At 40.7% G+C, this 14289-nt stretch overlaps 1 protein-coding gene across 1 annotated transcript in view; it reads right to left on the bottom strand.

Annotated features, from left to right (window-relative positions):
- The window catches only part of LOC147025024 (extracellular calcium-sensing receptor-like), a 108413-nt gene that overhangs the window by 16309 nt on the left and 77815 nt on the right, over nucleotides 1-14289 (bottom strand). Inside the window, exons 5-11 of the mRNA XM_085887061.1 lie at nucleotides 9457-9522; nucleotides 3900-4108; nucleotides 3116-3215; nucleotides 1313-1436; nucleotides 1202-1214; nucleotides 414-570; nucleotides 91-334 (exon numbers count right to left, since the gene is read on the bottom strand). Coding sequence (XP_085743187.1) covers nucleotides 91-334; nucleotides 414-570; nucleotides 1202-1214; nucleotides 1313-1436; nucleotides 3116-3215; nucleotides 3900-4108; nucleotides 9457-9522 — 913 coding nt within the window. The remainder of the gene's footprint in view (nucleotides 1-90; nucleotides 335-413; nucleotides 571-1201; nucleotides 1215-1312; nucleotides 1437-3115; nucleotides 3216-3899; nucleotides 4109-9456; nucleotides 9523-14289) is intronic.

Here is a 14289-nt window from a genome sequence, read left to right as displayed (position 1 = left end):
GAATTCCTTGAATTTGCTCAGGGAAATATGGTGAGCATTCCTGCAAGCTGAGACGAAGTTGCTAGTTTCCTTCGAAAAATTGAGCTTTACCAACACAGCGAATGACACTTCCATATTCTAAGAATTGACAACTCTCCTGACTGAGATGAAAGGAGACGAGTATCCAATCATTGATGATATCAATGAGCATCTGAATACCATGAAGAAGACAGTAAGGAGTTACTTCCCTGGTCTTCCCTGAAGAGAGAAGGATGCATGAATTGCGAGACCTTTTTCCGTGAAAGAACGTGCCATTGAAGATGAAAATGTTACCACCAAAGCTGAGTCCCTCATTCTGCGTGAAAAGTCGGATTGAAAACATACTTTTAGGAGCAGGACCTGGCCACCTTCTGGGGAAAACTAGGAAATATTACCCCCATTCTATTGGGCAGGGACCTCAAAGTGCTGATTCCATTTGCAATGATGTACCACCGTAAGACAAGCTTTTTGGCCAGAGTTGTGATGAAGACAAAGGCCAGAAAACGGCTGTTTATTGGCTGTGACATGTGATGCACTTTGTCTGTGATGGAGCTGCACATCGCAAGGTTGATAAGGGAGAAACAATTTCAACCATCACACTGATGGTTGATAACTTGATGATGACTGGTTGAACTCCGTTTGCCATTGTTTAAATTGGCTGAGCTGAAAATATAGCTGGACTAGCGATATAGAGATCCTTTGTTTCAATTTTGTAAACCATTAAATAAAGTTTGTTTTATTTATAAAACCATCAAATTATCCATTGCCTTTTTCTTTTCAAACAATTTTTGTGATGGGGTAATCTCAACTTCCCTGAATAACTCTAAGGGTAACAAAAAAGGTGAAGAAACACTTGATCTCGAGGATGTTATCGACTCAAAGGTGCATTTTACAAGAATGGACAATTGTGTGTACGAGCACTCTGAAAAATTCTCAGTTATTATGCCTTGACCTACAAGGAGCACTGAAACAGCATCACAGCTATACCCGAGAAATGATACAAGTTGCACACACATGCTGCCCAAAAATGGATGAAGGAAAGTCTTCTGATGATAATTCATTTCTAAGCAGAATGTATCTCATGCAACTTGCTGAACCACCTTTCTGAATCCTGTTCCCTTCATCCTCCAATTGACATTCCATGCCCATTCCTAATAAATTTACGAAATTTCAGTGTTCTTACTTTTCGGCAAAAGCTGCACAAAGCGACACATCCATACAACTCAATGACAATTTTGAAAAATGTATGAAAATATAACGTTTATAATCTGCCAAATCATTAACTAATTATTACCTGTGGTGTTAGAAAACTCCCCAGGAGCACAAGGAATGCAATCAAAGCAGCAGAATGGTTCTCCTTTACGGGCAAACTTGCGAGTTCCTGGTGAACATGGTATGTTGCAAATGGAAATAGGAACCTGAAAAAAAACACAATGGATATTTTTGAGTGCTTGGATATTGATGCATTTTGAGGTTGTCGTTTTCAATCAAAAAATGTATCACAGAAATAAAATGAGGTCAATGTAGGAAAAATTTAATGAAAATCTGTAATTACTGAAACTTGTAATTATTCTGTCATTTCTTTGTATACTTTACTCGGTTGCAGGTTGTTTGTTTCCAGCACTTTGCAATAAATCAAATCAAGGAAGAATCCCTGGAATTCCCAATCAAAATTACCCTGCAATTGCTTTGTTACTAAATTCAGAGACTCAAGATCTACTTCTTGCTCATTGGTGACCTTACAGTATTTTTCTGGTACTATTCTGGTCTTGCTCCTCCGACCCTCACCCTCTTTGATTGTCCTGATCCTCCAAGTTCAAACACATTCTGCAAAGAACTCTTTGTGATAATAACGAGAAAACATATCAAAATGAAAACCCATCCATGTCCGCTTTGTACTCAAACTAAATTTGACGAAAACAACAGCTAAAAGCAAACAAAATAAAATTGTACATTTTATTAATTGGTGTTCTCCGAAAAAAGGTTTGTCGAAAATTGGATGACAAAAGCTAATATGGTAAAAATAGGACTGTGCATCCTGAAGCTCACCTGGATCAGGAACAACAGTCACTCAAACTCCGTGCAGACACCCTTAGACCCTGATGTTTTTTTTAAAGCGTGAATAAAACAATGAAAAAAAAAATGACCACTGGACCTGTAGCTTATCTGAGCCCTGGCCTAATGTTGGAACTCAAATTTGGTAACATTCTGATTGGTGGGAGTAGTATCAAAAGGGAGGCTTTGACGCAGCAATGTCTACCATTTCTCAAAGTCACAATATTGGCTCGCTTACGCTCACTCATATTTCTCCTTTTCAAACTGGTACACATTACTTCGTCATAGCCCTCCCTTTTGACACTACTCCCCCTGCCGGGGGCTGGGATTTGTCCACTTTCACATGAAAGTTTTTTTCACACTTTGCCCATGCTGAAAAAGCCTATTTCTACTCACTGTAACTTTACCATTTCACCCAATTATTCATTATTTCCTCCATATTCTCTGGTTACTGAAGGTTTGTTGAAAATTTCATGTGAAAAACTCAAACGGTAAAATAATTATGCCTTGGACACACACACATACACACACACACACACACACACACACACACACACACACACACACACACACACAGACACACACACACACACACACACTTAATTGTGCTGTATCGGGGCAATTCCTAAAATATAATATAATTTAAAGGCCCATCAAAGATTGTGCTATTATGACCAACTTATGGTTGTTTTTCTGTATTTTATCCCCTTTTTAAATGCTGAGCATCAAGCAAGAAAGTAGCATGTACCATTTTTAAAGCCTTTATGATGAATTCGGCAGGGTTCTATCCACCGACCTCCCAGACTCACAGTGAACACGAATCATTAAGCCACCAAGGTTTTTATTTTTTTAGTGAAGATGTCACACGTTTCTTTGTTAAGTCACACATTCCTTTGTTATCCTCCCCAATAACCCATATATTGGCATCTATAGGGAGGAGGAAATTCCTTTTCTCTTGTCCTGCTGAGTACAGAGAAAAAAGCGATGTCATTATGGTGACGTCGCTGGTACCCAAAGTACTCTGGGAAGTGATGTCACTTACCCTCTTCTCAGTGGCTGTGTTTGTGTGAAAATCAAGTTTGGTGTTTGTGATGTATCTGTCTGTATGTGTGCGTGATTTGTGTCGCAGTTCCTCCAGGCGCCTTAGAGCCCATATAAAAAAATACATCAAATACGGTACATCACACACTCCCGTTCTTTCGTTCTCCGCTTTTATTGCCTGTGGAACTGTTTTCCTGACTGGCACTTGTGATAATGATGAGCTTTTCCCAACAGGACATCAAGTCTGTTACCAACTGCCACCTTATGATCTGTCCCGTTTCCATGACTGAGTTTTACTACCCCCTGTGAGACCCTGTTCTCACCCTTCTAAAATTCCCTCTCCTTGTACTGTGGTGCATCCGATTCTTGTTGTCCTCCTGTTTTTCATTTGTGCCGTTTTGTCTGTTGATCCTATGCCCCCCTGTTGTTTTGATAATCCATGAACCTCGAGTCCTTTATAAAGATATTGCAGCCCTGAAATACTTTGTTTTCTGAATAGAACTGAGGTATTACATCATATACGTATGATATAAATCCTGATTTGTGAGTCTATAATTTCACCCAATTGCGTGAGTCACTCAAAAAGGGACTGATCAATGTGGCACTTTGAACTTCACCATCCTCCCTGAGCTATCCCATTAGTATTTGTGAAGCTTAAATTGAGGTAATGAATGAACACCATGCTTTGCCACTGTTGTTTTATCTGATGTGCACTGAAGATGCAGCACACAGTGATATTGTATCTGAATTGGTAGAAAAGCCTTACTTGGTTATTCCAACTGTACCACTTGATGTCAGCTTCATTAACCCTTAGTTGATTTTCTCGTGCAAGTGAAGAATCAAAGGCTCCAACGACCTTAAAATGCATATTGCCTGTGAAGTCCATTTGCCAATTGAGCAGCTCATAACGGGCAGGTGGATCTCCATTTTCATCAAAATTCACAAGTTCTCCAATATCGTTAATAAAATTGACATTTCGAATGTAGTACAAAAGCTGGTACACAATGTAAACATATCAGCATTGGATGATGAAAGAAAGAAGCACTTCGTTTAAAAAAAAAAAAATTAACACACAGTAACATCCTCCATTGACAGGATTGAAACACAAGATGAAGAGGTTCTTGTATTTGGATAATTAAATTTTCAGTTATGGTTATCAGAATAATTATTTGCACAAATTAACATTTAAATGCATAATTTATGAAGAAGATAGTGCTGCGAATAATGTGATGAAGTCATAGTACATGACATTCTGAGCTGAAGCAAAGGTAAAGTTGAAATATGTCAAAAATATAATACAAGTACTTCTCAAATATTCAGAACTCAAGTTGAACAGGAGCTTATGCGTTGGACCTTGTTGTCCAATATCTTTTGGAGATGTTTAAAAGGATAGAAATTTGAGGAAGTTGTGGATTGAGAAAATCTTGAGGAAAAATTTTACTCCTGGCAGTGACGACTTTGAATGTGGTGAATCACATTGAGGGTGGAAGAATAAAATACATGATTCGAATCCCAACAATATTTCCTCTGAAATTTCATCGGATAATAACCTCAAATAAACCACCAAAGAACTGGTAGAAACTTAATGAAAGTAAGAACTGTTTATTAATCCATAAATATCAAGTAAATTCTGGAATTAAGTGTGTGTGAATTGTTAAATTATGTCACTTTAACAGCATAATAATTAAGCAATTTTGATATGAAATGAGGGCAAAATTGAGATGAATATGCCCCACAATAATTCAACTATATCATCTGCATCATTAGAAATAAGAATACATTTAGCCACCAGAAACACTGATATCCAATCCTGTTCCTGTTCCTATTCCTGTTCCTGAAATAATCCTGCAAATCGGCCGATCCAGAAAAATGTTCCTTTTCGTTGCTTTTGAAGATGTGAGGTTGTCGTTACACCATGCCTAAACCTACTACCCATGGTATACAGGCTGTGTACAGATTTGTGTTTTTAAAAAGTCATCTCTCAGCTCCTACAAATGATTTATCATTAATTTTAGACACATTTATCTTAGATACTACACATTTCAACATGGAAGAAAAAGACTCTCCATGCTGAACACATTACATTTCAATAAAATAGATATTAATCATTTTTGTCAAGGACAGCTCAAATAACCAGTGAGGCTATTAGTATGGAAATTGGATTGAGATATATTGAAGAGGAATGGATTGTGGTGTGAATCACTGTTCAAAGGGGAGCCCAAACATAATTTTATGTTTTTTTTTTTTTCTGAAAACCATTAATCACAATGTAAATTGAAGGGAAATTTTTTTTGAATTTTTTTTGCTCATCACAAAGTGTCAAAAAAGCCCAAGAGTGTCAATTTTCGATTTCGCCAGTGATGTCACACCCTGAAGCCATATTTATCTGAAAGGCGGCTTCACATAGAGAAACAAGAAAAAGAGCAATCAGAGATTGCAGACACTCACCAGCACATGTTTTGTGTGGTGTTTGTGTAGTGTATTTTGCGTGGTGTTTTATGTCATTAAGAATAGACATAAATGGAACTGCCATTTTATAACTGCTGGTAGTGATGACTGGGTACTCTCTCGATCGAGTGCAGTCTGTGGCCGCTGGTTGCATTATTGGTTGGGGCGTGGCTATGCCGCTGATGCAGTGTCCCCCTCACCAGTACACTGGTACTCATTTTGCCGACCTCGGAAGGATGACAGGCTGAGTCAACCTCCTGGTGTATTAATTCAGCGGCCAACGGGGCTTGAACTCAGGACCCTAGGATCCCAAGCCACCACCCTAACCACGAAGCCAACACCAGGCTAATGACTGGGTACTAAGAGGTCTCGCTTTGATTAGACACCTGATCCTGACCCATGACGTTTTTAAAATTATTATTCAATGGAATTTAGAATGTGATTAAAACAAATCCAATTCAAATCAATTGGAAGACCAAATCGGTACAGTCCTGCATTGGAGTAATCAGAAGGAACCCAAACAAGCAAAAAGCAAAAATAGTCATCAGGAGGAACCTGAATAGGATTCACATTTCAGCTGATACTACTCTACCCCCAAACCCATCCAGACACAGCCAATTGAGCCTGATTAAAAAAAAAAATCAGATCAAAAAATTTAATCATTCTGGCTTCCAGACCATGTGCCTAATCAGGTTGAAATTTAAAACTTATAATTCCCATTACAAGTAGATAATTATAATTGTGAAGTTTCACGTCCATTGATAAAGCGATTCAAGAGAAATATATTTTTTAAAGATTTTCGTTCAATCCAAAATGGCTGCCAGACCATGTGACATCAATTATTCATGAATACCCTGGTATCCCCAAGGCTTGGGGAACATTTGTGTGAAGTGTCCCCTTGATCTATCCAGCCGTTCTGGAGAAGATTTTTCCATTTTTGGTTTTAGGGTAAATCCAATATAGCTGCCAAACCATGTGATCTATGACATCATATGTGAGAACCTTTTGTTACCCTCGCCGAAGGATTCGAAGAGGGTATTGCATTTGGGTCCAATTGTTTGTTTGTCTGTTTGTCTGTCTGTTTGGTACTTTCAAAATCGAAGATTTTTAAAAGATATTGGTCTGTCGATTTTGTTATTCTGTCTGTCTGTCTGTGTCTGTCTGTCTATCTGCCAGTCTCTCTGTCACCGACAGGTGAAGATTTAAAACCCATCTTCAAGAAACTTCACCACATGGTGGAGTTTGTCATCAGCAAGTAGCTTATTGTTTTTGAGGTCAAAAGGTCAACCCAGGTCAAAGGTCAACAACTTCGGTGAGGTTTCTAAAATCCTCAATTTTCATCCGATTGACTTCAAATTTAAAGAGGATTTATAGGTCAGGTCACTGAGTTCAACGAGCCAATTATTTTTGAGGTCAACATTGACCACAAAGTCAACATAGGCACAAAGTCAACAACTAAGGTGGTCTTCCTAAAATCCTCAATTTTTGTCTTATTGAATTGAAATTTGAAGAGGATTTGCATATTAGGTCAATGAATTCAACCACCAATTATTTTTGAGGTCAGCATTGGCCAAAAGGACAACATAGGCACATTTTCTAAAATTGTCAATTTTCATCCGATTGACTTGAAATTTGAGGAAGAGTTGCATATTTGGTCACTGAATTAAAACAACCAATTATTTTTGAGGTCAACAAAGACAAAAGGTCAACATAGTCCCAAGGTCAAAAACTAAGGTGGTATTTCTAAAATCCACAATTTTCATCCGGTTGACTTGAAATTTTAAGATATATATTTCAGGTCAACTAATTCAACCACCAATTATTTTGTTGGTCCACATAGGCCAAAAGGTCCACATAGGCTGAATTTCTGAAATTGTCAATTTTCATCCGATTCACTCGAAATTTGAAGAGGAGTTGCAGATTTGGTCATTGAATTCAACCACAAATTATTTTTGAGGTCAAATTTGTTTTGTGGAGTTTGCAAGTATCATGCTCTGCATGATGTCTTCTTGTTTGTTTGTTTGTTTGTCTGCACAGAACCTTCGTGTTTTTCTCTGCAACCACTTGTTGGATTGAGGTAAAATTTTCACCATTGGTGTGAATACTCATGTAGAATGTTTCAATGATAATTATGACGTCAAAGGTCACATCGTGTGGCAGCCATATTGGAAAAACAGAAAAAAAACTTTGGACCTCTATCTCTGAAACTGCACCAAGGAAAAAAATGTAACTTGGCACAGAGCAAGTACTCCTCATGGGAAATGAGTCTGATTTTTTTATGATGTCATAGGTGCCCTCATTATGACGTCATAATTGCATATGTAGAATGTCACATCCAATCAGTATGAAAGTTTTTGAGGCCATCCAGAGATAAAATGTTCCACAAAAAAAAATCATGACATCATCAGTCACATGATTTGGCAGCCACATTGTTTTAAAAAAAACCTTTAAAAACCTTCTTCTCTGAAGTGGCTGAACAGATCGAGGCAAAACTTTACATGTCTCACTGCCTGTTCATGAGGAACAAAAGGTTCACATATATGATGTCATTGGTCGCATGGCTTGGCAGCCATATTGGATTTACCCTAAAACCTATAAAAAATACACCACTCACAAAAGAAGTCCTGGCGAGGGTTTGCAATCTTTGGTTGCTCTTTTTCTTGTTCCTCATGGATAGGCAGTCATATGTGTAAAGTTTCACCTCAATCTGTTCAGCCACTTCAGAGAAGAAGATTTTTTAAGGTTTTTTTTGTTTTTTTAAACAATATGGCTGCCGAATCACGTGACCGTTGATATAAAAAAAAATTTCTGTGGACCATTTTATCCCTAGATGACCCTCAAAGATGTTCATACTGAAAGAATGTAGCATTCTACATATGCAATTACGACGTCATAACGAAGCCACCTATGTCATAAAAAATTTTTTACAATTATTCCCCATGATGAATGCTTGCCATGTGCCAAGTTTCAATTTTTTCCTTGGCATGTTTTCAAAGATATAGAGGTCAAAAGTTTTTCCGTTTTTCTAACATGCCTGCCAAATCACATGACCTATGACATCATAATTATCAATAAAACATTCTACTTGAGTAATTGCTCCTATGCTGCCAAGTTTGTCTCAATCCAACAAGCAATTGCGGAGAAAAGCACTAAAGTTCTGTGCGGACAAACAAACAAACAGACTGACAAACGGACCCAAGGGTAATACCCTCTCCTTTGGTGAGGGTAACAATGCATGTGGAGCTCGGATTCTGATATTGATTCCACCATAATTCACAACTCTAAAGGTTCTCAGTATGATGAAGCTGATCAGTTGGATTTTGAAGAAACTACTGGAGACAAAATTAGTAATGGAACCGCTTTCAGGAAATTATGGAGCCGTGTCGATTACATTATACAAATTACATTATACAAATCTTTCCACTTTGAATAGATGGAGGTTCATTTGACTTGGAGAAATTTGTGTTGATAATAGAACATTATTTTCAGGTGCTCTTGTGGTCACTGTCAGGCAAGAGCAACAAGTGTTTGATTCACTGCTCAAATCGCCTGTGTATATATGCCGGTAGCTGGGTGGAGATGGTGTTACAGTTTGGAGCGATGGCTGTTTCTTCCGCTTAATCATGGGGATGGCATCCTCTCTCAATCATGGTGGATATCCACAAGATCTCACCATCTCTCTTATTTCATAACACTTCTTTGTAACATGTTCAGAGCACAAAAGCGAACATTTTGCAGGCCCGATCCTCACTCGAGTATTTTGGACAAACCTCGTCCAATTTCTGGCAAACTTAGGGTGTTTCAGACATTGGTGTAGCATGAAACCATCTTGGCTTGTATAACTATACATTTGTGGAAAATCGAAAATTATTTGCCATTTGAGTTGAATCGTACCGTGATGTAAACCCATGTATAGTGCAGATATGACGGTCGACTTCTTGATGCGATCTCACGGCTAATCTGAAGAATAAGAGGAAAAAGAATAAAAAGAAGATGATTTCGCATTTTAATCGCAAATTTACCTACTGTATAATTCGGAAATTGGAAAAAGACATCATATCTATTTTGTGGGGTCTCAAGGGAAAGATTAGGTTCAAGGTGGTCTGAGCTTTTGGGTTCCCCTTTAATGTTATATCGGTACGATGCAGTTGGTCAACTTTGTTTGATATTTTGTTGCAACTTTTTTTACCATTTCACCCACCTTTGTAACAATGGCCTCATTGGCTATTTGTGTCATTCATAAGGAGAAGGATATCCACTGTCTTTTTAAAGTGTTTAGGAAGGCAATTAATATGTAATTCTCAAATAATGGATGGCATGCTCCGATTTTCTCCAAAAATACTGTCGCGAGAATGCTCCTCAACATGCAGTCGCCAACGGCACTTGGCGGGAAAATGTACATGCCGACGTGTCACCTCGAGAGATGGCCGAGCTTTGTGCTCAATTAAGTCGTCACGTATCCAAGGACTTAGTGAGTAATCCTATTCTAAGCATGGGATAATTCCGTGCCAGTTATCAAGTTTCTAATTTATTTTAACGATTTTCCCCAGTGATAAACAATATGCAAAATCAAGCAATGCACAGGAGGTGGAGGATGGAGCAGGCAGATACAATGCATGAAATAATGACATTTCTTAACGAGCAAATAAAACCCGTCGCCCAGCTGTCCGGGATATCAAGAGTGAGAGGAGGAGGGGGGTGGGGTGAGTGAGGAGGGGCGGGGGAGCGAGGAAGGGCGGGGGAGCGAGGAGGAGCGAGGAGGGTGAGGGAGGAGGGGAGAGAGGAGGGGTGGGGGACCGAGGAGTGGGTGAGGAAGGGGAAGGTAGGAAGGGGAGTGCGAGGAAGGGAGGAGAGCGACGCTTCACCACACATCGCTATAAACTCTGGGAGGGGGGGTGGGAGCGAGGAATAAAGGGGAAAGTTCAGAGGAGAAGGGGGTGTTCTGGACTTGTGTTTGGTGGTGAGACTTGAGGGGGAAAGAGGGGGAGGGGTTCTCGACTTGCGTTTGGTAGTGGGACTTGAGGACAAGGGGGATGGGTTTCGAGACTTGCATTTAGTAGGGGGAGTTTAGGGGAAGCCAGGAGGGGAGGGTGGGGGATGGTCCTATCTGCTGGTATTAGTGCAGGATTGAACAAAATAGGTTACATTAAAACAGCAAGTTCAAACGGGTCATACAAAACACCACCCGGGCACAACCCAAGGACTTCACCCCATGTTGCAGCAGTTCTTTCCTGCCAGGAAGGGTGTCTTCCAGGAAGACAATTCCCCCAACCCCCATCCACAATGCCCCCAGGTCACCCAATGGTTTGATGAGCATGACCCCCTGGGGGGTGGACAGGCTTTGGCAAGAGGTAAGCATCAGGGGAGGGGAAGGGAAAGAAGGGAATCTTCCTTCAATTGTCGAAAAAGCCACACCAGTGTTCATGCCTTTATTTAATTTCTGCACATGCGATAAGCTCCAGAATCTCTTAACCTAAGCTGACTTTCAAAATCTAAACTGTGTAATTGATTCCAGCAGTAGCTCTGGCTGCTATAAAAAAAAGTGTTCGTTTGTCCATGTCACACATTCTTTGACACCTCTTCCTCTCCTCGACCTCCAGAGAGTTGTATGGCCATGGAGGGGTTTAGAAGGAGGGTAGTATTGGGGGTGGGGGGGGCGGAATGCAGCGTGAGCGAAAGGGAAGGCAGTGTGAGGGGAAGGGAAGGAAGCATAAAGGAAGGGCAGGGGAAGGGAAGGCAGTAAGAAGGGAGGTGAAAGGAAGGCAGCATGAGGGGAAAGTACGGTAGCATGATGGGAGGGGAAGGGAAGGCAGAATGAGGGTAGTGGAAGAGAAGGCAATGTGAGGGTAGGGGAAGGGAAAGCAGCATGAGGGGGAGGGAAGGCAGTAAGAAGGGAGGTGAAAGGAAGGCAGCATGAGGGGAAGGGACAGTAGCATGAGGGGAAGGGACAGTAGCATGATGGGAGGGGAAGGGAAGGCAGAATGAGGGTAGTGGAAGAGAAGGCAATGTGAGGGTAGGGGAAGGGAAAGCAGCATGAGGGGAAGGGAAGGCAGTGGAGCTGAGCATTACCGGGATGAAAGTGCTTTCAATTGTTGATTGCAAAAGCGAACTTGTTGCTGTTACAGACTGGTTTATTTGAATCTGGATTCTCAATCTTTACTAATCGGTACTCTCTTTGGTGCTTGGTTTTCAAATGTTTTAGCTTTTATGGACATATAAGAGTGATGAGCAATATATATTGAACAAAGTGAGCATGCAACTTACAGACAGTCTTCTTTAACCAACCCAAAATACAGGTGGTGGATAAAAAAAAAATGGAAACACCAATGTAAAGTTACTTCAAAGGGCGTTGGGCCACCATTAACGGCCAGTTTGACCTGTATGCGCCATAACATAGAGTCCACCAGTGTCTGCAATTCTACAGGAAGAATGTGGCACCATTATTCTATGAGAAAGTCAATCAACACGCACTTGTTTGATTGAGGTGGAAAACGCTGTCTCAGGCATCATTCAAGAACATTCCACAAATGCTTGATTGAGTTCATATCTAGTGACGGAGAAGGCCATGACATATGGATAACATAAGTGTCATGCTCATCAAACCATTGGGTGACCTGGGGGCATTGTGGATGGGAGGTGGGGGCATTGTCATCCTGGAAGACACCCCTCCTGGCAGGAAAGAACTGCTGCAACATGGGGGTGAAGATAATCATTCAGTACCATGAAGTAGCAATTGGCATTGACCTTGCCTTCTGACTGCACCCAAACCATGCCAGGAAAATGCACCCACAACATTATAGAATCACCAGAACCCTTCACTCTTGGAACCAAGCACTCAGGGTTGTAGAGGTATTTAAGATGGCGACACATGTGCACTCATCCGTTTGTCAAAAACATGGTGAAGGATGATTCATCTGACTCCACTGCTTGGTAGTCCATTGCCTGTGCTCTTTGCACCACTGGACCCACAAACATGCATTGCCAGGTGTGATGAGCGGTTCGTGCACTGCAACCTGACTGTGACATCCCACTCTGTGGACTTTTCGGCGGACCGTTTTTATGTAACTGGCTGCTCGCACCCCAGGTTGAAATTTAGTCAATTGATCTGCAGCCTGCTTTGCCTTGCATACAAATGAATGCACAGATATAACAATCCTCTTCTGCCCACCGTTATGTATGCCCTTCCGTTTGCGCACCCCAGGTTGAAATTTAGTCAATTGATCTGCAGCCTGCTTTGCCTTGCATACAAATGAATGCACAGAAATAACAATCCTCTTCTGCCCACCGTTATGTATGCCCTTCCGTTTGCGAGTATGCGCTTCCGCCCACCATTGCCCTTGACTGATGATGCCTTTCCATCAGAGTTCCATACCTTGGACACCGTTGCTCATGAAACATCAGCAAGTTGAGCCATCATTATCACTGAAGCTCCTGCTAAATGTGCTGCAACAATCACAACTCTTTCAAAGTCACTGTGGTCTGCTCTTGCAGCCATGCTGACCATAATTAAAGGCAACCAGGCCTGTTCTGTTCTTGCGTATGGCAGCTTGGCTGCCAGGATAGCTATCATTTCTTGGAAGCACAGCTGGGCCGCTGATGCTGTGCCCCTCGAACAGTACACTGGTACTCATTTTGCTGACATTGGAAGGATGACAGGCTGAGTCAACCACACCTGGTGTTAACAGTAATTCAGCACCAATGGGGCTCGAACTCAGGACCCGAAGATACTAAGCCAGCCACCCTCACCACTTAGCCAACAACAGGCTTAACCAGGCCTGTGCAGCATTTTTATGCATGACCCTAAGCATGCTGGGATGTTATTTGTTTAATTAACACATGGGACACACCTGTGTGGAAGCCGTTGCTTTCAATATAATTGGTGTCCCTCGTTTGCCCAGGTGTTTCCATTTTTTTTGTCCACTACCTGTAGTTCCAAATTGCACTTCTGGACATTTTGAACAACATGTTGTCAAAACTTTAATACTCAAATACTTAACACTTATCAGCCGATGTGTTGCCTACCCATCCATCAGCAGAGCAATCAGCACGCTTTACCGGCCAACTCCAAATGCCTTGCTATTCATTAAAAAGGAACATGCCCTTGGAGCATGTTTGGTTTGCAGATGACTTGTTTTTGCTCGCAGTTTTGCAAATGGGATGCTCCAGGGGCATGTTCCTTTTGTGAATGTTCCTGACATTGTGAGTGGAGAAAGTGAGCAAGCCAGGAAAGACGGTGACCTTGTATTTCACAGGCATAAATCTGCGAAAGTAGATGATTCACTGGACAACAAAGATTTTGCTACTGAGGTGGAGACATATGTGCTTGACTAAATCGAGTATGCCGATTCTGAATCTAAAGTCAAAATTTTCGCAGCATGTCAGGATTTTGAGTTTTTCATCTGGTCCAATTACAGTAGCTTACCCTGGTGGGTGATTTTGAGTGATCATAAATTATTATTTTTTGTATTTTTGGTTTCAATTATTGCAATACAACTGTTGTAGAATATCATTTCTCTTAAAAAGAGAATTAAAATGCACTTTCAATTATAAAAATGGATGACAACTGACCAAGCTATGAATTTTTAAGTAAAATTTTCCACGTGGCATTACAATTTTTAACTAACCCTAACCCTTAAGAAAAACTTTGTAAAGGAATTGGATCACGATGGTAATGGCTTCCAATATCTCAAAGAGAAGTTTGACACAGAGAAAACTGATGCTTAACTC

Source organism: Eptatretus burgeri, chromosome 6 (genome assembly GCF_056783735.1).
Source record: "Eptatretus burgeri isolate ZD-2024b chromosome 6, Ebu_testis_v1, whole genome shotgun sequence".
Classification (NCBI taxonomy): domain Eukaryota; kingdom Metazoa; phylum Chordata; class Myxini; order Myxiniformes; family Myxinidae; genus Eptatretus; species Eptatretus burgeri.
Note: the sequence above shows the minus strand (reverse complement) of the source record. Positions and strands in the feature narration are given on the sequence as shown.